The sequence below is a fragment of the Chelonoidis abingdonii genome, chromosome 13 (assembly GCF_003597395.2).
Source record: "Chelonoidis abingdonii isolate Lonesome George chromosome 13, CheloAbing_2.0, whole genome shotgun sequence".
Taxonomy (NCBI): Eukaryota; Metazoa; Chordata; order Testudines; family Testudinidae; genus Chelonoidis; species Chelonoidis abingdonii.
In genome coordinates this window covers 7,084,988-7,107,804 of record NC_133781.1, presented here as the reverse complement: position 1 = coordinate 7,107,804, position 22,817 = coordinate 7,084,988, and the positions used below count along the sequence as shown (strand labels likewise).

The 22,817-nt window shown below is 51.2% G+C and overlaps 1 protein-coding gene across 10 annotated transcripts in view; it reads left to right on the top strand.

The window, feature by feature from the left end:
* MYOCD (myocardin) overlaps positions 1-22,817 on the top strand; it is a 484,598-nt gene that overhangs the window by 448,118 nt on the left and 13,663 nt on the right. For all 10 annotated transcript variants that reach the window (XM_075071726.1, XM_032803678.2, XM_075071727.1 and 7 more), the window contains 6 exons: positions 64-225; positions 8,538-8,713; positions 13,102-13,227; positions 18,808-19,058; positions 19,945-20,098; positions 21,405-22,358. In XM_075071726.1, the coding sequence (XP_074927827.1) occupies positions 64-225; positions 8,538-8,713; positions 13,102-13,227; positions 18,808-19,058; positions 19,945-20,098; positions 21,405-22,358 (1,823 nt within the window). The remainder of the gene's footprint in view (positions 1-63; positions 226-8,537; positions 8,714-13,101; positions 13,228-18,807; positions 19,059-19,944; positions 20,099-21,404; positions 22,359-22,817) is intronic.

Below are 22,817 nucleotides of genomic sequence, written 5' to 3'. Positions count from 1 at the left end.
TCCGTATCTAGAGCACAGGTTCAGCGGGACCTGGAACTGATGGTTTCAATTTTGGCCTTTTAGACTCAGCTGCAGAGGGGTCCATTCAAGCTACTCAGATGAAGCTGAAAAGAGCTCGACTTGCAGATGATCTCAATGAAAAAATTGCTCTCAGACCAGGTCCTTTGGAGCTGGTGGAGAAGAATATTATTCCTGTTGACTCAGCTGTGAAAGAGGCAATAAAAGGTAGGCCACGAGAGAAGCATGTCTTGTATCGCAGGTGTGTGTACAGCACAGATTGATAAGGACATGATACATATAGTGCAGTACTTAGATATGAGTCTGGCAGGAAATTACCAGTATGAAGTTAAGAGCCATAAGAGAACCTAAGTCAGTCCATATTATTTTCACTGAAAGCAGCCTCAACCAGCAGCGCAAATATTCTCCTCACCAGGTCTAAGAGGAGAAAGGAAGTTGTCAACTCCTCCCAGAAATGTCTCCCATTAAGTTGCCTTGGTAAGAGGCTAACATTTTCAGTCACCCCCCTGTGCAGTCAGCTTCCCCTCCACATATGTTAGGGATCACAACCCAAATCCTACCCTCTAGCTAAGGACCAAGAAGAAGGCACAGCTTCCATCAGCCAGAGCTGGAAGGCCTCAGCGTGCCCAATCTCTTCCTACCATCCCTTCAACTCACTTGCCCGAAGCAAAGTCCAGTTCCCTTCTTTGCGCAGCCAGGGGACAGCTGGGGTAAGGAATCAGTCAGGGCTTGGGAGGCACCCCCACTGCATTAGTGCACAGCTACTTGGCTGGCATTTGCTTGGTTGGCTGGTTGGTTTTATGCCTCTGCCTGAAGTGCCAGGCAGTGGCCAGGAGGGCTGGGAGAATGAGTATGCCTGGTGATGGGGATGAGGGGTCGTGCTGTGTGTACCATGTGGGCCTGGTCCCCCTGCCTCTCCCTGGTGTGTCATTCCACTTAGCCCACTAGCGGGGGGGGGGTCGACCTAAGATGCGAATAGCGTAGCTGAAGTCGGCGTATCTTAGGTCGGCTTACCTGGCCATGAGGACGGCGGCGAGTCGACCGCTGCCGCTCCCCCGTCAGCTCTGCTTCCACCTCTCACAAGTTAGAGTTCCAGAGTCGATGAGGAGCGCAATCAGGGATCGATTTTATCGCAGCTAGACTAGACGCAATAAAATCAACCCCAATAGATCGATTCCCTACCTGTCAATCCAGCAGATAGTGAAGACCTGCCCTTAGACTTGTGCAAAGTGGGTGTAAAACAGTCCCCAATCAGAAAGGTGGTGCTTTGCACTCACTCTGCACTGGTCTAACAGCCTCAATGCCCCAGGAAGGGATGAGTCAGGCCCTGTGCATTTGCACTGCATTTCAGCAGTGCCCCAGGAAACAGCAGCCAGGCTGGGGCTGTTCACTGATGCAGAGGCCACAGGACTCATGTTAGTGAACACAAGGGGCGTCCTCTCTTCAGGATGCTGGAGACACTCCCCCCTGCACCTCCTGGCTCACCTGAGACACACAGCTTGTCACCCTGGGGTCTTGGTAAGGGCTAGACCAGGCTGTGCAGTTAGGGCAGGGGTCAGCAACCTCTGGCACACGGCTCGCCAGGGTAAGCACCCCGGCGGGTTGGGTCAGTTTGTTTACCTGCCATGTCGGCAAGTTCGGCAGACTGCAGCTCCCACTGGCCGTGGTTTACCACCCCAGGCCAATGGGGGTAACGAGAAGCTGCGGCTAGCACATCCTTCACCTGCGCAGGTGAATAAACTGGCCCGGCCCGCCAGGGTGCTTACCCTGGCGAGCCATGTGCCAGAGGTTGCCGACCCCTGAACTAGGGCCTGGACTGCTCACTCTGGCACGCTAAGCTGCCATGCTGACTCGCCAAGGAGATAAAGCCCATTCCAAGGTCGAGCCCTTTCTGAGTGAAATGTACAGGGCCGCTTTCCACAGCCCCAGGGAGCCTGGCACTGGCTAGGAAATGCAGGTTGCAGAGCTCAGGCAGCTGCAGGGTCAGGACTGCTACTACCCTGTCAGCCTACAGATAGCACCTGTGGGAAGGATAGAGCCCAGCCCAGCCCAGCCATGCTCTCTGTTAGTATTTCTGCATGGGGCTGGTACTGTTCCAGACACCCAAATGAAAAGGCACTTTCAATCCTGCCAGAATCACTCCCAATACAGGAAGTATCTGGAAGAGAGAAACGAGAGACCCAGCAGTACAGGCCAAGAAGGCTCATCTGTACGCAAGCCAGGCCCATCCATGGAGGGTCTGATCCAGCTCTGCCAGTCAATAACAGACTTGCTGTTGACTTGAAAGTGTCCCTGAGAGCTGGTCCCATGCAGCCCAAATTCCTTGTTCAATAACCCTCAGTCCCTAATTGTCACGGATTATTTCCACTGGCATGCCAGTTATGTGTGCAGCCCAGTAAGAGCATTCAGTGCCCCGGTTAGTGCTCATGGTGAGCTGGAGCCAGTGGTAGGGGCTCTGCTCACCAGGACCTTAGACCCTTTGGCAATATTGACTTTATAATGACATAGGACATGGTGTGAGAAGCAAGAAGCCCTTTGACTCTTGGTTCGAATACGAACCCAGTATGTAGAGCCTGAACTATTTCATCCCATGGTGAGCCAAATTGGCAGAGGACTGTAGAGCAGAGTGAAGCCTACAGGTTTCCCATGCTGTCACGTGAAGTGGTTTCCTTTCTTGGCCCCTATTGTAACTGTTCTGGTCTTGGCATATTTGGTACCTGTAAGGCCCAGTGTTGCATGGGTCACATCACTATAGTTCAGGGTCCAGTGTCATGCCCTGATTTCTCATGCTTGTAACTTTTCAATACACTAGCCTGAAATGTTCCAAGCCGGGTGCCTGTCTGAAGGGTTTTTCTTTTTTTTAAAGGGGAGTTTAAGCAAAATCTCGTCAGTCATTTTTAAATGATGGAAGAGTAGAAAAATACATTTCCTACTTTATAAAAACTCCAGAGCCATGTCTTTGAATGCCACTGTGTCAGAAAGAAGTGAGGTTTGGAGGCTGGAAGGTTGCTGGGGGAAAGAGTGCTCGAGGAGGGTTAGGGCCTTTGCCCAACTGGAAAACAGCCTATGGTAGGCACACTTGCAAAAGGCATCCTGGTCATGGCCTGGTCATTGGGATGTGCACACTAACCCACTTAGAGCACGGACTCCAGGAAACCCCCCGCTAGCATGAGGGAGGGTGGTTTGGAAATCTGAGTCAGAGGCTGTGTTCATACTTTGCTCAGTTCCTGGCTCCTCCCTTGCCCACCAAGCAACACAAGAGCGTACAATGATCTCAGGCCTTAAAGGTGACTGACAATGGACAAGAACTTAGCTTTGTGCTCTGTGTCCTTCTGTGATGCATCAAGAGGGCCTGCAAGGTTTTTCTTCCCCAGCATTTTCTGCTTGTGGAATGTCTGGGATTTCAAGGGTTTTTCTACCACAGATGAACCAATGTGGGTCTGACTCTCTTCTCACTGACCCCAGCGTACATCAGGAATACGTGGAGTTAGCTGAGCTTAAAGCTGATGTGACCTCAGAATCAGACACCTGGTGTGGGACTTTTCTGAGCTCACAATAACCTGGGCACGTGTGTCTGAATCTTGAACAATGAGAGCTTTTCTCCTAAGTGCTAGTGAGGGGCTTGAATTAAATAGGGCTTAACAACCAAAAGTTTTAAACGGTTTGAGTAAAAGTGTCTTCCCCTGTTCAAAAGCTTAGCAGTCATTCTCTTGTCAGACCCTGCAATGATATCATCAGAGTAAAAATATGTAAAAGTACAATGGGGTAATGGGGTGTCCTTAAAATCAGTGTAATCTAGTCTGGGCCCACCTGCACCAAAACATTTGAATCGTAATCCTATGATTATTGCCTGACATCACTACAGGGCAGAGCTGGGTTGTTTGGGTGCCTTATCTGTGCTTTGCCACATATCATCATCTTTGAATTTCTATTAAGAACTGCCCGGATGATATATTTCCTGGGTTTATAACACTTTGTTTTAGAATAATTACAACGTACTGGTAATGAAGTTTTGCCCTAAATTAGTAATATGTACTCTCAGCCTTAGCTCCAACTGATCACAGCTTGCTTCTGGAAATTAATACCTTATTATTTGAGAAATCATCCATGGCCACATATTTCAAGAGTGTGGGCTCTAGCCAGCCTCAGCTCCTGCCCGCAGAAATGCAGGCTAAGGGCCTGCCTGATGCAGCAAGTCTTCCTGCAGCAGGCCCAGAGGGGTGGAAGGTACCCGCAATCCCTACTTTAAGAAGGCTTGGAGCTAGCCGGTGCAAGTTTAAGGTGTCCTCCCCAGAACACCGAGGAGACGGTTTGTCTGCTTTGGGTGCGAATTCTATCTGGGCACAGCAACCAGTGGGTCAATCTACCCTTTGCTGGCTGTTCAGCCACAAGGAGGCAGAGTCAAGGGCACATCTTTAAACAAACTTTCTGGGGTTCTTGAATGCTGAAAGCTGAACTGTGCAGTATGACACAATGTCAGTGCTTGTCTTTAGATTTATGTAGCAAAATGCCTAAGTCAAAAGAGCAGCACAGTGTGTTTGCCAGGTCCATGATTCCCCTGAGGCCTGCAGCCCAGGCTCAGACACAGAGCAGAGAGCAGCACTGCTATTCTGAAACGTTGAGTCTTTTGTTTTTGCAATACCAGAAAAATGATGGGGTTTAAAATTGTCTTACTGTAACCTTGGAATTTTAAATGTTTACACAGTGGAAAGTATAGTTGTCATATTCATCTAATCACCTCCAATGGGGCGAAAGAAAAGTGCTGAAGCCAGTCCAGATCCCTAATGTCCCAGCAACAGGAGGCTGCCTGTGCTCCACATAGCTGAGGGGTGATCTAATAGCCTTTTTTTACCAGGTCCTTGTCATCACTCTGTCCAATGCACTCAGGAGGACAATACCCAGTGCACTAAAAACAGCCCCAAGCAAACACCATCCTGCCTGAGATTACAGCAGAGGCATGGGATCATGAAACAACATGGATAGCTGCAGATTGCTGTGAGAGCAAGAGAGATAAGTGGAGCATTCCCCTCTCCCTGCTCCATGCAGACCCTTGGTATCAAGAAGTGAAGTAAGAGGCAGCACATTCCAGTCATGCTCTAGAATGCCATGTTGTCCCTGACTGAGGTCCCCTCAGCTCACTTGTTTGGTGTCTATCTCCTCTTGGAGGGGATTTAAATTCCTCCTAACTGCCAGCCCAGCTGTACGATTAGGAAAAACTATTTCACTAGGAGGGTGGTGCAGCATTGGAAGGGAGGTGGTAGAATCGCCTTCCTTAGAGGTTTTTAAGGCCTGGCTTGACAAAGCCCTGGCTGGGGTGATTTAGTTGGGGTTGGTCCTGCTTTGAGCAGGGGGTTGGACTAGATGAACTCCTGGGGTTTCTTCCAACCCTTATCTTCTATGATTCTTTGATACTCTGTGGCTAAGGATGGTAATGTGTTAGAATTTGATAGGGTTCCTTCAAAGCTCCAAACGGCAGGAAGACTGAAGGTGGATAATTTGCTGTCCACCATGCTATGTCACCCAGTTCTCAGGACAGCACCAAAACAACAATTGTCACCACCGAAACACCCTGCCTGTTGAGTCAGCTCTCAGCATCACAGAAAGTCCACAGTATATGTAGCTCCTGAGGCAATGTTTTGGCATATTTTGGTGCAACACTGCTTCATGCCCTCGCCTGTGCACCCTTCCTAGACCTCCCATGGTACTTAAGAATAAAAGGTGCCATTGGCTTCCACGGGTTCCCACCAGAAAATCTCCCTTTCCTGGCCTTCCCAGAACCAGAAGCTGGTTTCATCAGGCCTAGAACAACCACTGTGTTACATGACACCTGATTTTGGTTTCTGGGTGTTACTGGCTCCTGCAGCTTCCCATGCACATCAGTTCTTAAGGCTTGTGATAGAGAAATCCTTGCACTGACAGGGAGGATGCAGACAGGCTGCCAGCCTGGTGCAATGGAGTAATATCCTCACAGAAGCTAGGCAGGCAGCACTTACACTTCTGGAGGGAGCACAGACTGTCTGCAGCCTAGAAATCACAGCCTCACAGCCTTGGGAGGGGAACACAGCCCATTGCTGGACAGGGGCAGTAGCAGCCGCAGCAGGCAGATCCAGGGCAGTGCCCTGCAGGCAAGAGGATGGCATGGAGGGAGGAGCTCACTGAGACAAGGTTACCTCATTATCCCCCTCCTTGGCTGCCCTTAGGCTGAGGCTGAGGGGTTTGTTCCAATAGTTGGAGCCTTTGTGCTGAGGATATTTGCACCCTGGAGGCCCTGGCAGCCCTACCAAACCACTTGTGTGTTACTCCCGCTACATGATTGTTAGTGGGACTGGAGCCCTTCAAGCCCAGTGCTAGGAGCACTGCGGCTCATGTTTAGGAGAGCTGCCCCCCAGACCACTGGAGTGCATAGCCCGGGACTTAGCCAAGCTCTGCATTGGGGAACCTGTAACTATGGTAACTAGCAATGCTCTTGTAGTATCTCCTCCCACCAAGTGCCTTGGGCAGATGAGCACAGACTCCAGGAGCTCCCCTAGTGGCTAGCTGGCAACAGCAGGGCCAGTGACTTGGCAAGTTATCCCACACACGATAGGGTCTCTCATCTGCTTTCTCCCTCCGGAGATCACACCCTGTGCAAAGAGAATGGGCGATAATGGAAGGAAAAGGTCAGAACACGACGAAGCGTGTCGATAAGAAGCTGCACACTGCTGGGCTTGGAGCATGGACAGGTGGACTACTCTTCCCCAGCCCTTCCTCCTTCCCCGAGCTATCTGAGTGCAAAGCTGCATGATAAGACTGGGCAGCATATGACCGCAGCAGCAGTAATCCTTCTGTTACCCACCCTCCTGGCTAAGCCTTCCCAAGGGTCTTGCAAAATAGCCTTGCTTTTTCAGCACTTTGTTTATCAGCATAACCTTGGGATCAAGAGCTCTTGTCCATCTGAGTGTGGGACACTGCCCTGGGAATCCTCCGGAGGAGTGTCTGGACCAGGCTTTGCTGGGATTCCGGAAGCACAGTTAGTCATTTGGAGCATTTCTTCCAACTCTTTGTACTTTGTGCAGAGAAGCCGGGGGGCGGGGGGAGGGACCTGGAGATTTGAGACCTTTGTTTGATTCAGTCTTTGGCTTTTCTGTGGAGGCTCCAGACAGGCTCAGTGCAGCCATCGGTTTTGTGATTTAGACATTCGTCCAGTGGGAAGAGGACTCCTCACATACTATTTCACACAGGCTGCTAGGTGCTAGCCTCTCTGGTGGGAACAGTTTCACATACCGCTGGATTCAAACCAACCCCCTAGATAGGAAACACTCCCCCCGCCCCGAGTCGAGCAGTCCCGGTGTTCTTTGGAGATGAACTCATATTCTGCAGTTAAGCACCTCAATCTGTATTCAGGCTCATAACCCCACAGCCTGATTTGCAGAGGTGCTGAATACCTGCAGCTCCCATGGATTACACTGGGTACAGTAGGGGGCCTATTACACTATTTCCCAGGCTCCAATTGCCTAGCCAAGCTCCTAGGATCCCCCACTTTCCCTAAAGCCCCTCAGCCAACATCATCCCATTCACTAGAGAGGAGCAGAATCACTGTGCTGCATTTGCTCACGAGAGTGTCACTCACTAGCGTGCTGCCTCCACGACATACCCAGTCAGGCCAATGAGAGAGCAGGAGCCTGGATCACCATATTTTTCCACATCCATGTTGGGGAAGAAAAATATTAGGGCTTAATGACTGAAATGCCCCAGGTTTCCAGGGCCTGATCTCCACAGCCTGCTCTGGAGCAGATGGATACAAATGGGAAACAGACAGACACAGCTGAAACAAAGTCCAATCAAAGGATGATAACCAGAATAAGCCAAAATCCCTCTGCAGCGTAGAAATTTCAATGGGGCAGGTTTTTCAAAATCTCTCCCTACTGCCCTCTGTGATGCTGTTCCCTGTCCCTCTACATGAGCCTGCAGGGCACTGTTCTCTGGAGCTCCTGCAGTCTGAGCAGCTTGCCTGCCCACTGCCCTCATGGACTCTCCATCTCAGCTGCACTTCTGTGAGCCCCTTACTAGAAAGCCCAGATCTGTAAATGGATGTGTACAGAGCATTAGGCATAAAACAGGAACAGAGACACCAAAACCTGATATGATTTTCCAGGAGTTGTTTCTTGGGCACCTCAATGAGATGCCCATGTTTGAAAACCATGTTCTCCCATCTGAATGGCTGAGCTCTTTCTGAAAAGCCAATCAGGAGAACACTTGTGTGAAAGGTGCTGCACAAAATACAGGTCCATATCACAGCCAGCAGTATTTGAAATGCCCACACTGGAATCAGGGCACTGTTCCCAGGGGCTATTGCTCATTCCATCAAAATCCCCCTCCCCTCCTCAGCTGTGCTCAATGTGCTCCTACTCAGGCACTGGGGGCTGGGCTTGCCTATGGTAGGGGGAGTTGGTATAGCCACTGAGATGGTTCATTGCACATGTTGCTAAGGCTGTCTGTTTACACACCACTGACCTATTGCCTTTGTTTCACTTGTTAAGGTGCCCAGGGGAGTTTCTCTAAATCAGCTGATGCTTTTGCCTTTGAAGAAGACAGTAGCAATGATGGCCTGTCCCCAGAGCAGGCCAGGAGGGAGGATTCGCAGGGCTCCACAGAATCACCAGCAGCCACCAAAAACTCAGAGGCAATTTCCTCTGCCACATCAGGGACAACTCAGGTAAAAACAAAAACAAAACAAAAAAAAAGCACACAACACACAAGCGTTCTGTGGGCAAGCCAAGGCTTGGCCCCAGGAGCCAGCCTGAGGAAGCCTGTCTCCTCTTCCCAGCAAGGGCATTCAGATGTCCACCCAACACTCTGAATGCAGGAATACTCTGCACCCCGTGGGGGTGCTCATCCTCTTGGGCAGGCGACACCCATGGCTCCAGAACTTACTGCTGGGTTACTGTGGGGCTGCAGTGCAGAGCCCTCCTGAAAGCTGCTTGCAGCGCTGATGCTTCTCTCTCCCCCTCGCATGCACCCCCAGAGCAACCGTTAAGTGACATCTTTAAACAACCTCCTTCCACATGGTCATGGGGAAGCGTGTGCTTGCTAGGGAGGGGGATGATTCTGCCACCACCTCAGCCAGGGGTGAAAGTAACTTAAAGGACTTACCGGCATGCCTGAGTCCTGAGCAGGGTCATGGCCTCAACCAGAAGACGTGGGGCCTTTCAAGATTTAAAGCCCCTAGGGCTCCAGCTGTGGCTGGGAGCCCCAGGGCCTTTAAATCACCCTAGAGCCCCAGGGCTCAGGGGCAAATTAAAGGGCCCAGAGCTCCAGCAGCCGGGCTTGGGTGGGGATTTTTAAAGGGCCCAGAGCTCTGGCCACTGCAGGGATCCCTAGGCCCTTTAAATGACTATGGGAGCCCAGCTACTGGAGCTCCAGCGGGGATCTAAAGGGCCTGAGGATCCCCGCAGTGGCTGGAATTCTAGGCCCTTTAAATCCCCTCCCGAGCCCAGCTGCCGGAGCTCTGGCAGTGCTTTAAAGGGCCCAGGGCTCCCCGCAGCAGCCGAAGTGCTGGGCCCTTTAAATCCCCGCCTGAGACTGGCTGCCGGAGCTTCAGCAGGGATTTATAGGGCCCGGGGCTCCCTGCAGTGGCAGGAGTACCAGGCCATTTAAAACCCCACCCAAGCCCAGTTGCTGGAGCTCCAGCAGTGCTTTAAAGGGCCTGGGGCTCCTTGCAGCAGTTGGAGCCCCGGGCCCTTTAAATCACCGCCACGGAAGCCAGTCCAGTCCGGCACAGCGTACTGGCTCTTGTCGGTATGCCGTACCAGATCATACTGGCTTACTTTCACCTCTCGCCTCAGCCCACACTCAGGAGACTATCCCTACTCCAAAGATCCCACAGACAGCAATGGGCTCAGAGAGGTTCTGCTCGAGCAAAGGAGGCAGAATCTGGCCTTGGGAAGCTAGCATAGTACCCTCCTAGGCCATGTCTAGACTACGCGCCGTATCAGCGCATTAAAATTGATTGCTCGGGGATCGATATATCGCGTCTAATCTAGACGGGATATATCGATCCCTGAGTGCGCTCATATCAATTCCGGAACTCCACCAACCCCAACGGAGTTCCGGAATCAACATGGCGAGCCGCGGACATCGATCCCGCGCGGTGAGGACGGGTGAGTAAATTGATTTTAGATATTCGACTTCAGCTACGTTATTCACGTAGCTGAAATTGCGTATCTAAAATCGATTTTACCCCGTAGTGTAGACCAGCCCCTACATAGAGTGGAGACAGGGGGAGCAATGCCTAGGCTGACCATCACTGGGAGCTCTCAGACTGGCATAGGCTGCTTAAAAGAAAGCAGAGCTGTGACCTGCCTGGCTCAGCCTTGTTGTACAGCCAGCTGCCCTGGAGTCTCCATGGAGCCTAACTGCTTCATTGCTTCCTGTGATCTATTTCTTTGCTGTATGTCTGGGCTGGAAGGGGCAGAGAGAGAGAGCATCTAGCTCAATGCCACATGCCAAGACTCACTCGCTTCCAGCCCAGCCCACCTGGCAAGGGGCATTCAGGTCACATGGGCAGTGTGGTCATGTGGACACGGAGGAAAGAACAGAAGCCAAATACTTGTGTAGCTTGCAGGGTCTGTGGAGCAGCAAAGGCCCAGTGCATTTCCAAAGTTTCCACTGGTGCCAGATACTTTCTGGAAGATGCTGCAGCAGAATCCCACACACTGATCCTGCAACTCACATGAACAGCCTCTGCTGTGACAGTGCCTTCTGTCCAGTTGAAGTCCCTGCTGTCACTCAGTAGGGGCAAGGCTGTACCGAAACATTTCTGACCCTTTCAGGGGGTCTGACTGAGTCTGCCTGTGGAAGAGGGAGAAGTGTTCATCTTTCTTCCTGGCCCTAATGCTGTAGGATGCAAATGCCTTTGCTGTGGCTTCCCCTCTGCCCTTTCTATTGGTCACTAGGCATTCAGTGTTAGTAGTTACGATCTGTATCACTGTAGCACCTAGATTTCCTAGTAGTTTTGGTAGCTTTAAGCATGTCAGCAGCTTTTCCCCTTGGAAACCACAGACAGGAGAGGAATTGAGGCTGAAAGGGTGAGGCTTTCCAGACCCAATGGTTAGCAGGGGGCATGGGGAGTGGGTATGAGCAGACAGTAGAACTGGCTAGCAGCGGGGCTGTAGGGCTTTTCTCCAGACAGCTCAGCCAGAGAGCTGGGCCTTGTTAAGTGGCATCAGTGTGACGCCAGTGCTTTAACTAGCAGGTTATCAGTCAGCAGCTCCCCCAGAGTGATGTCCCTGGGTCTTGATGCATCTCTGTAACTGCAGTCTGAGGTAGTGGCTGTGCACATGGCTCTGGGGGGAGGCCTTTCCTTCCCCAGCATGTCCCCAGTATTTAACAGTAATTAATACCTTTGAAGGTGATCAACGCCGTGAAAATGGGGGACTGCAGGCTAGTCCAGGAGCCACACAGAGCACTGCTACCTGGGAAGGAGGATCAGCAGCTGCTCTGGAGATGAAGCTGCAGGCCATGCTATGTGCATGCATCCCATGTCAACCTCCATGGGGAAAGGGCAGCCCGCAGCTGACAATTCCATGAGCCTTCCCCAGGATCCCCAGGGAATTTGCTCTGACGTGGACTTAATGAGCATGGGGACTTCATGGGGACCCGGACTCAGGATCCTGAAAAAACAAACATGCTTTCTGTTTAAATCCACTTGTGAAGCATGGGCTAGTGCAAGATCCCTGGGCAGGACCCATTCTGAGTGCACAGGCTGCAGGCAGGGGGAAGCAGGGGGATATCCGCCTCTGGTAGTCCCAGGGAGCACTGGGGTGCTCTGCAAAAGATCCCGAGCAATTGTTAACCTGCCAGTGACAGATTCTTGGCTAGGCAACTCTTCTCCATTCCAGTGTCTTTGTTACACAGCAAAACTTCTCCATTTCACTGCCTTTGTTACACAGCATACTTGGTATCGGGTACCTCAATTTTCCAAGCACTTATGGATAGTAGCCAAATGATTGTCCATTTGGTTTGTCTAATTGTATCAGCCTGAAGAAACCATGGCAGGTTTGCTCTGACTTGCACTGAGAAATCACTGTATTCCAAACAAGCTTCTAGGAGAAGATGGATACAATTGCACATGTGAGCTGCCTGTGTGGTATATCTCATGAGGGCAATGACTGCAGGGCTCCAGTTAGGAGCAAGATTTCATCCTATGTCTTAGTTTGTTTCCTCTGTTTGACAGAGGCATATTTGCAAACTGTGTTTTGGTGGCTTGGGAGATGTAAATAGTCCTGAGGAACAGAATCCGTCGGTTCTCATGGCACTGGAGTGTTTAATTGCTGGTGGTGTGACACCAACAGCTGCCCATGTACAGACTAGCCCTGGTGCGTGTGCGTAGTGAATGGGGTTTGACACTGAGCAGGGAAGGTCTCAAGCCTCGTCCATGCTCCCCCTTACTCCCAAGGCTAGAGCATGGGCAGAGAATGGGCATGCCCGAGGAGACACCACCCTCAGAGGTGAGATCCAGGCTTAGAGCTCATCTCATTAGTACCGGACCATGGGCCTCTGCCTACCCATCAGGTTCAGCGCTTCAGGTCTGGCTACACCGCAAGCTGGAGGTGTGATACCCATGCTAACTTGGAGGCAGTTACATAGCTAACAATATAGGAAGGAGCTAGCCACCCCGAGTATGACCCATCTGAGATACTAGGTATATACTCAGGTGGCTAGCCCCTCCTGCCACTTCCACTGCTGCAGCTGCACTTTGGTTTCTGTTGAGCAAGTGTGAGTATGTCTACCTGAGCTGGAAATGATATCCCTGCTAGAAGAATATCTCCACCTTAGATGTGATAACTCCAGAGGCTGCAGAGCCATTGCTGCAGCCCACACATGCTTTGCCCTGAGGAAGGCAGCCAGTGCATGTTTAGGAGGATCTCCATCAATACCATGCCAATCAGGCACAGACTGCTGGGAGCTCATGCCCAATTAGGGTGCTGGCTCCATGACTAGAAAGGAAAGTTTTCCAGCACATGGTAAGGTTTCTTAATGCTGCTTCCTATATTCCTGGACATTAGGTGCCACACACTAATGATGACTGATTCTTGATTCCAGGATCATTCCCGCACCTCTGAAAACAACGTGACTGACCTGACATCAGTGCAAAACAGCCAGTGTGAAAGCCCAAAGCAGGTGAACGGCCAGCAGAGCCCACCCCTCCCAGTGCCTGCGGTGGTGAAGGTAACGTACCTACCCCATCGCCTTGCAAAGAAAGACAACATGGCTAGCTGAGTTTTGCTGATTAAAGTTTAGCTACATTTTCTTAATGGACTTTAGCAGCCAGTTTCAACCGACAGTAACGAAATCCTGCCCCACCCTCCACCCAAGGTGACTCCTCACTGGGCCATGCAAAGGAATGACACTCCCAAAATAACAGAATAACAAACTCCCAACTCCTCCCCTGCTCTGGCTCCCTCCCTGGCACCATCTCAGGCAGACAGTACACCAAGGCTGAGTCCCAAGGCGGAGCACCTGCAGCATTGTGGCACTGGCTGGCTTAAATAAAAGTCCTCTGATTTTATTTTTCACACCTGGGAGGGGCAGGACCCTCTCCCAATCCTACCAGGCTCCTTGCTCCCTGGCCTGCGATCCTCCTGGGGTCTCAGCTGCTCTCGGTAGCCAGGCCAGACCTCTTTGCAGGATGCTGTCACTGCAGGGCTGGAGCTGTCAGATCCATGCAGTTAGATCTCACAGCAGAGCCAGAATGCCCTGTGGGAGGAATGGCACGTCAGCAGGGATACCCAGCTTCCAAACCAAAACCAAACTTCAGCTGTTTCTCTGAGTCAGGCTGCCCCCTGCTAGGGACTATTTAGTGCCCACTCGTCATTGGTTCATGGACTGCTTGGTCCAGATCACCCCATGCAAAAGTCTTCCTCTTGGCCCACCAGGGTTCCTTCTGTCCCCGCCCCAGCTCAGTGCATGCTGGGAAATGGGGTCAGAAAGCTCTGGTAGCCATTACAGTTGTAGTCCTTTTGGTAGGGCCCCCTTGGGTGTGTCTACTCTGCACACAAAACTTAGCCTGTGGGATCCGGGTTTATGGGCTTGGTGTTTCCAAGTCCATGCTTGAGCGTCCATGCTGCATTTTAAATCTGGGTTTACAATTGCTGGACCCTGTCTCTCAACGGGACTCAGGCTCTGACCCATCTCCAGCAGGGTCCTAGAAGCCAGGTACTTGCTGACCAAATCAGAGTGATTTGTAGGGGGGTGGAAAGGGGCTTGTGCAGTGCAGACATACCCACATAGACCCAGTCTGCCACTTCAGGAGCTGGCAAACCCCATAAAATGCTCTGTCCTCATCCAGCCTCCAGATACGCAACTCCTGGCTCCATAAATGAGAGTGCATTGTCTGTTTGTGGCTGCTGAGCCAGTGCAGAGGGAGGGAGCAGCTAGGACCCAGGCCACGGGACAGACTGGCTTTGGCCCCCCCTCCTGAAAAGCTTGAGAAGGAGACAAATGCAAGGCAGGACACAGGCCAGCGGCTCCTGGTGTGACGATGTGAAGACTCTTGATGAGCAGAAGAGACGGGAGGCTGACTGAAGAGGAGTGCATATGGGGAGATTGGAAAGGGAGGTTCTCGGCAGGTGGGCTTTAAAGATCAATGCCAATACCCTGAATGGCACCAGAAGTGAGCAGGGAATCCATGTGGGCTCTGAACAGCAGGCAGAATGTGCTTATTACACCCAGCAATACCAAGAAAGCAGGCAGCCACATTCTGCACCAGGACAAGGCTCTGAGTGGTCTTTGTGGGGACCCCCATGCTGAAGGGACTGCAGTGAGCTAATCTACAGAGATAGCAGCCACCATCACCACGCCAACCATAAACAAGCCCTTCTGGTCACCTCCACCAGCTGGGAGTGTAGGAGAAATCCCTGCTCCAAAAGTGCTCTACATGGTGAACCTCACATAAGGGTAAAAGATGTACAGTGCTCCTCCATCCAGACCATCAATCCTGAGATCCTCTCTAGATGCTACCAACTAGAACCACCTCTGTCTTGTCTGGATTGAGCCTTTGCTTAGCTTGTTCCCAGGCAGGGATCACCTGGAAAAGTTTGCATAAACACTCTCTCTGTTCTCACTGCCCAGGACATGTCTCACAGCACACACTGCTGTCCTGAAAGACCACTCACCCCTTCACGCTGGGATCTCAATATCGTGGTCATTGTTTTATTAGAGTTATCAGCATGCCAAGCCTCAGGGTCACGCAGAGTTCAATACAGTGCATTAAAGGGCTGGGCTCCTCACACTCAGAGCAGCACAATGCGTAGTGTGTAACTTCTCAGTCCCCCGGCAGTACATTGAATTAGACTAATCAATGTAAATGGGTAGATGAGTACGAGGACTGGCCTCAGATGAGGATTTTAGCTGCTTTAGAGAGAGTGGCTTTGGGTGCCTCGCTGAGCAGGAATTATGCAATGTTGTTATAGGCATGTCAGTCCCAAGATATTAGATTAGACATGAGAAAGAGCTCTGTGTAGCTCAAAACCTTGTCTCTTTCACCAACAGAAGTTGACCCAATAAAAGATATTCCCTCACCCATCCTGTATCTCTGAGCAGGATTTAGGCCTTTTGAACAAACAGCTGAGAGAAGAGAGGATGTTATTAAGTCGTAATACCTCCTCTGACACTCTTAAATCTATTCTGCTGTCATGCATGGGCAGATCTCCCAATGCAACATGATTAGTGGACACCGACTGGGAGGTCCAGGAATGGAAAGGAAGCAGAATATCAGAGTCACAATCTGCCACGCTGACCTGAGAGCAGAACTTTAACCAGAGGAATGCTATTTAGTAAAAGTTAACCAGGTCCTTGGTGCACGTGTTATCTATAGTACAATGAAATGCACTAAGTCAGTCTGTAATCCCCAATGCCCAAGTGACTGCAAGGCCTGGTATAAAGCTTGTTTGGTCAGTCAGGAAAGACAATGGGGCCTATCTCTGCTTAGTTTGCTGCAAGTCCCCTCATTTTCCATTGACTTTAGTGATCTAGGTAATTGCATACTGGGATTTTTTAATGGAAGTGTTAAAATCAAAAGAAAAAAAAACCCAGTTACTGTCCTGCTCTGCACAGGACACCCCAGGTCTGGTGTGCTGCTCTCCCTGAATGAATGGAACTCCCCAGTGGATTCCATTTAAGAGCTGCCATGAGGGTCAAGGAGTAGAATTGTGCCCTGCAAGAGGCCCTGGATATTGAATTCTGAGAGAGTCTCAATATGAGCAATTCTGTAGGTTCTGAGTATTGGATAGCCCCACCAGCTACACGAGAGGGAAAAGAATACAAACTAGGAATGTAAAATTCAACATAAAAGGGAAGCTCCTTGGATACTATTGGTACATCTGGTCTGACTGGGAGCAGGTGCATCACTTCAGTGATTGGCACTTAGAGACAGGACTGGTCTCCAGATTTGGGGATTTGGCATGTAGGCAGAGCCCTGGAGGGGAAGGACCTCTTGGGGCTCACCATTAAGATCAGGTGACAGTGGTGGGCTCAGGACATTACTCCTGGGGGAATTCTGCACCACTGCACATGTGCAGAATTCCTATCCCCCCCAGATTTCTTTGCTTTCCTGCAGAAAAAATGACTTCCTGACAGCGAAGCTGCAAGAGCAGTCACGCACCACTCCCTAGCATAGTAGGTACATGATTGGTGAGGCCTCATCTGGAGTATTGTGTCCAGTTTTGAGCCCCACACTACAAGAAGGATGTGGAAAAATTGGAGAGAGTCCAGCGGAGGGCAATAAAAATGATTAGGGACACATAACCTATGAGGAGAGGCTGAGGGAACTGGGATTGTTTAGTCTGCAGAAGAGAAGAATGAGGGGGATTTGATAGCTGATTTCAACTACCTGAAAGGAGGTTCCAAAGAGGATGGATCTAGGCTGTTCTCAGTGGTACCTTATGTCAGAACAAGGAGTAATGTCTCAAGTTGCAGTAGGGGAGGTTTGGGTTGGATATTAGGAAAAACTTTTTCACTCAGAGAGTGGTGAAGCACTGGAATGGGTTACTTAGGGAGGTGGCAGAATCTCCTTCCTTAGAGGTTTTTAAGGTAAGGCTTGACAAAGCCCTGGCTGGGATGATTTAATTGAGAATTAGTCCTGCTTTGAGCAGGGGCTTGGACTAGATGACCTCCTGAGGTCCTGTCCAACCCTGATATTCTATGATTCTATGATTATTTCACACATCCGGAGCAGCTGGCAGAGAGGTAAATCACCATGGGGATGAGGACACCCCAGCCAGTGGCTTCTACCCTGAGCCGGGATCAGCTGCTAGTCCCAGCTGGGCTGGAGGCAGGAGAAGACAGGACTTCTTCCCTTGCAAGGAGTGTCTGGGGCTGTGTCAGACCCACCCACAGAAACCTCCCCCAGCTGCAGGAAGCTCAGCCTCCTCCCCTGCTTCCTGCCCCCCATCACTACTCAACTGTGGGGGAAGGGGTCACTGTATGGGCAGCTGCTCCTCCGTCCACCCAACCCCCATGCATCTGGACCTCCCATACCCAAATCCCCTTGCCAAGCCTTACCATGTACATCCAGAACTCCCCTAGCCCTCCATACCCAAGCCCCACCCCACTGAAACTCAATCCCTGCATCTGGAGCCCCTCTTCACACAGACCCCCTGCCTCTGGACCCCCACCCCTGCACTCAGACCACCATCCACTGAGCTCCCTCCATTCAAATCCCCACCATGATGCCCCAGTCTCTGCACCACCCTGACTCCCAACTAGCTGCACCCAGACCTCCACCCCACTCCCCCACATCCAGACCCCTCTGCTGAGCCCCAACCACTTTCACCTGGAAGCCCCTGCAGAGTCCCATTGCCCCTGCATCCAGGGCCGGCTTTATGAACTACGGGTCCTGATTCAAATACCCAGCGGCGGTCTGGGGCTTCAGTGGCTCTTCGGCAGCAGGGTGTCTACTCCGGGTCTTCCGCGGCACCAAAGGACCCACCACCACCTTAATGCCACCAAAGACCTGGAGCGGACCCCCTCCACTGCCACTGAAATGCCACCGAAGACCTGGACGGGGACACACACACACACACATACACACACACCGCCGCTGGGTGAGTAAAATAATTTAAAAAAATAAAAAGGCGCCTAAGGCATAGGGCCCTCTTAAGTGTGGGTGCAGGGCTCGATTCTGGGGAATTGGGGGAATCAGCCTAAAGCCGGCCCTGCCTGCACCTGGAACCCCAGCAATGAACCTGTGTGCATCCAGATCCCACCACATCTAGACCGCCCCCCGCTGAGCTGCCTGCACCCAGATTGTCCCACACAGTATCCTCTCACCCCACACCTGGATCACCCCATGGTGAGCCCTTACATACTTGGATTCTGCCTGGTCGAACCTACCTGCCCTCTACACCTGGTGCACCTGGCACAGAGGGGCAGGGACCCAGGGTGTTTCTGGGGCAGGCCCAGGCCTTGTGTTGCTTCAGGGTCGGGTGCAGCCTCACCACTGAATCTGTGTCCCGGGGATGGGGAGGCTGCAGAGTGATCTCCCACCTTTGTGCAGCCAGTGGCCCATGCTCCCCACTACCATGCTGGATCCTCTGCATTTTGTTATTGACAAATAAAACTTGCAGAATTTTAAAATAATGTGCACATAATTTTTAATTTTTGGCGCAGAATGCCCTCAGGAATACGGACATGCCCATCCTCTGGTTCTGGGTCTCTAAATTCATAAATGTGAATGTCATCGCTTAGCAACTCCAGCTCCGGACCTGATTTCTGAGCTAACCCCTGTTCTTTTCTCTGTATGACACACAGTCAAAATCATCCAGCGATAGCAAGAACCGCCACAAAAAGCCCAAGGACACCAAGCCAAAGGTGAAGAAGCTGAAGTATCACCAGTACATTCCGCCTGACCAGAAAGCAGAGAAGTCTCCTCCGCCCATGGACTCAGCCTATGCTAGACTCCTCCAACAGCAGCAGCTCTTCCTGCAGCTACAAATCCTCAGCCAGCAGCAGCAGCAGCAGCAGCACTTCAGCTACCCTGGAATCCACCAAGCACAGCAGAAGTGAGTCAGGAGCCTGTAAAGAACGTCTGCACAGTAGTCTGAGGTTTAGATGTTTGGGGGGGCTTTCTAAGCTCTCCTGCAGGTCCCTCTTCTATGCTTGTGTGCCTGTTGGTGCGGCATAGCAGGGATCTGGGAGCACAGTTTGAAAATGTAGCCCCGATCACATCCAAAGCCATATTCTGATTGGCCAGATAGAGGGATGACAGCCACATAAGGCCTCCTTTGATCCCCCTTGAAAATGGACAAGGAAAGATAAGCATCCCCAGTCTTCTCTCTGCAGCCCCATCCCATGAACTCTGCAGGCTCTTGCTGAACTCCTTCCTGGGGCTCCCCATGCCCTGCTATAGTGTCTCCAATGTTCTTTACAATCACCAGGGCCGGCTCCAGGCCACAGCGCGCCAACCGCGTGCTTGGGGCGGCACGCCACGGGGGGCGCTCTGCTGGTTGCCGGGAGGGCGGCAGGCGGCTCCGATGAACCTGGCCCGCATGGCGTGACTGGGAAGGTTCGCTTGGTCTCGCGGCTCCGGTGGAGCATCCGCAGGCACGCCTGCGGGAGGTCCACCGGAGCCGCGGGACTGCCGGACCCCCCGCAGGGAAGCCTATGGGAGGTTCACCGGAGCCGCGGGACCGGCGAGCGGAAGGGTGCCCCCTGCAGCGTGCCGCCGTGCTTGGGGCGGCGAAATTGCTAGAGCATTTTATACTGGGACCTTAGGTCACTCCTCTAAAGTGAAGAAAAAAGCAGCTAAGATGAAGAAGTTAAATCATATTTTAGATGGGCAGGGGCTGTTCTTTGGCCACCCTTCCATAAGTAAGTCCCATTTTCTATTAGTAAATGTGACAAAAACTGGACACTATTACCAAAAACCCTCCTCCTTTGTCATTTCAGACAACCAAGTGAGCAAATGGTCAAAAGTTCAAACTCTTCGTCAACTCCAGTCACCAACATGCCCCTTTCTCCAGTGAAAACCACTTTTTCTGGACAGACCTGTGTTTCTTCTATCAAACCAGGCCCTCTCCCTTCCAACCTGGATGATCTGAAAGTGAGTGCAAACTCCCATTAATCGTTTGTTAGCAAAAATAGTATCTAGCAACACTGTATCTTACAGTGAAAATGCTTTGAAGTCTAACATCCCAAGGTAACAGTGATGAGCTGGCTGGAACCTAAACTTGCATGTTATAGAGCAAGCGAATGCAGCAAAATATGTAATGCATGGAGAAGAGCTAAGTGCCTTTATGTTTCACAAAGTGCTGACTTGTCATGAGACAAATGGTGCAGTGGTACTAGAGAACATGCTATTGCTGCAGTGCGGGAAATCTCCTAATTGCCATCAGATTGAGGCAGGTGGTCAGAGCTGTGCAAAATGTTTGCAGGAGAACCCAAAGTGATAATGCCTTGAGATGCTATCTGTGGAGAACAAATCCAGGAACTTCTGATTTGAAAAGCATGAGCTCTTACTGCCTGAGCTTAAGGACTAGTCCTGTAGCTAAGTCACTAACTCTTATATAGACCAGCCCCTGAGAGGAAAGGGTGGGCAATAAAGACTCACATTAGACTGATAAAAACAATGAGGAGTCCGGTGGCACCTTAAAGATTAACAGACGTATTTGGGCATAAGCTTTCATGGGTAAAAAACCCACTTCTTCAGATGCATGGAGTGAAAATTACAGATACGGGCATAAATATATTGATTGATGTGGGTCATTTACACACACAATTCTTTCAGGTTTTGTTACTTAAACTCAAACATGATTAAAGTCCCAGACCAGTCTCTTGCGGAAACAGGGATGTGTAAAATAATCCTTATTATTCCGAGACATGAATAAGGATTAGTGAGTGGAGCATGTGTGTAATGAAGTTCTGGCTGAGTCATCTGGGAGGCCTGAATCTGGGCCATATGGATCTAAAAGCATGAACTTCTGTTAGCTAACTAGCCTGTTAGCTAGCTCATGGCCAGAAGCAGACTCATAAACCCCTATAGGAGGGCCAGCTGCTAGCAGGGACCCCAAGCCCCACTGTGTCAGCCTCTGTTCCATGAGAATTACTGCACTGCTATCCACATTACCCATTCACAGCTCCAGCTCTCCATGTACAGCAGCTCTGGCTACTGGAAGGAGGAATGTATTTCCTCTGCTCGGACACAATGAGGCTGTTAAGCTGTGCATGGTGCTTCTAGTGACTGAGGAGCAGTGAGGGGTGGGGCTCTGTCCCATCAGGCAGGAGGCCAGGAGAACATTCCCTCGGGGAAATATTCACAGCAGGGTATTTCCCCACAAGTATATAAGGAGTATGACACTGAGGGGAGGTGCTGGAAGTGACTGTCATTAAATGGCTGGCTCTGCTTCTAGGTGTCAGAACTGAGGCAGCAGCTCCGAATAAGAGGTCTCCCCGTATCTGGTACAAAAACGGCACTGATGGAACGTCTGCGGCCCTTCCAGGACTGCAGTGGCAGTGTGGTGCCAAACTTCAATGAAATAACAACGGTCACCTTTCCAGTCACCCCAACAAACACGCTGTCAAGCTACCAGTCACAGCCCTCGGCCGGCATGCTATCCAGCAGCTTCTATCAGTTTGGCAGCACCAGCTCCTCCCCACCCATCTCCCCAGCATCCTCTGACCTTTCCGTCAGTGGCTCTTTACCAGACACATTCAACGATGGACCAATGACTTCTCCACAGTTTGGTCTCCAACCATCCCCTGTGCATGGCAGTGCTGAAGAAAGCCTAATGGGCAGCATGAATGGAGGGAGTATCCAGTTGGAACTGGAAGGGATCGACACAGAAAAAGACAAGATGCTGGTGGAAAAGCAGAAGGTTATCAATGAACTGACGTGGAAGCTGCAACAAGAGCAGAGACACGTGGAAGAACTGCGGATGCAACTCCAGAAGCGAAAAAGGAACAATGGCTTGGAGGAGAAGCAGCCACCCACCCAGCATTTCTTTGGTGTTCCCATCAAGCAAGAAAACACAGTATCCAGCTGTCCATTCTCATCAAAACAAACTGCCTTGAAAGCCCAAGCCAACAGCTTGGATAAAATAAGTAACTGCGGGACGCCACAGCTGCCTCACATTGTAAACAGCCTTTGCATGGAGTCAGCGGGACAGAGCACCATCACCTCCTCCACGTTTCTAAGCCCACAGTGCTCTCCACAGCATTCTCCGCTTGGGACTGCAAAGAGCCCACAGCATATTAGTCTGCCACCATCCCCTAACAGCCATTACCTTCTCTCTGTGTCCCCTGGCTCTCAGGGAGAAGGACGTAGTGTTTCCCCACAGGCCAGCAATCGACTTCGCCCAGCACCGGTAAGTGGGGAATGCACAAGGCTAATGCCATTCTGTCCTATCTTGATGGAGATTGCACTGGTATTAGAGGTTGCTTTGAGGGTTGCTTGTCCAAATCTCTCTGACCTGGGAATGAGGTTGGGTACAGGCCATTCCATGAGCTCTCCAATGTGCTCTGGCTCTGACAACCCTGGAACACCACAGGAACAGCCTGTCCTGCAGCATTTCCACATCCTTGCTCCCTGTCCTGCCTGGAAGCAGGAAGTGCAGCTGCCCCCAAAATGTATGAGTCTGGCAGAATGGTAAACTGGCCCATGTGAGCAGGACAGAGCACAAACCAGATTGGGCTTTCCCCTACAGCTCGGGCACTCACAGAACGGTCTTTGGCTTGCGGCATGGGAGCCCAGGCTCAAAGCGCATGTGCAAATGGGAGTTCTCCAGGCAGAGCCAAGGGTTCCATCCCAGGGGCAAACAGGGCTA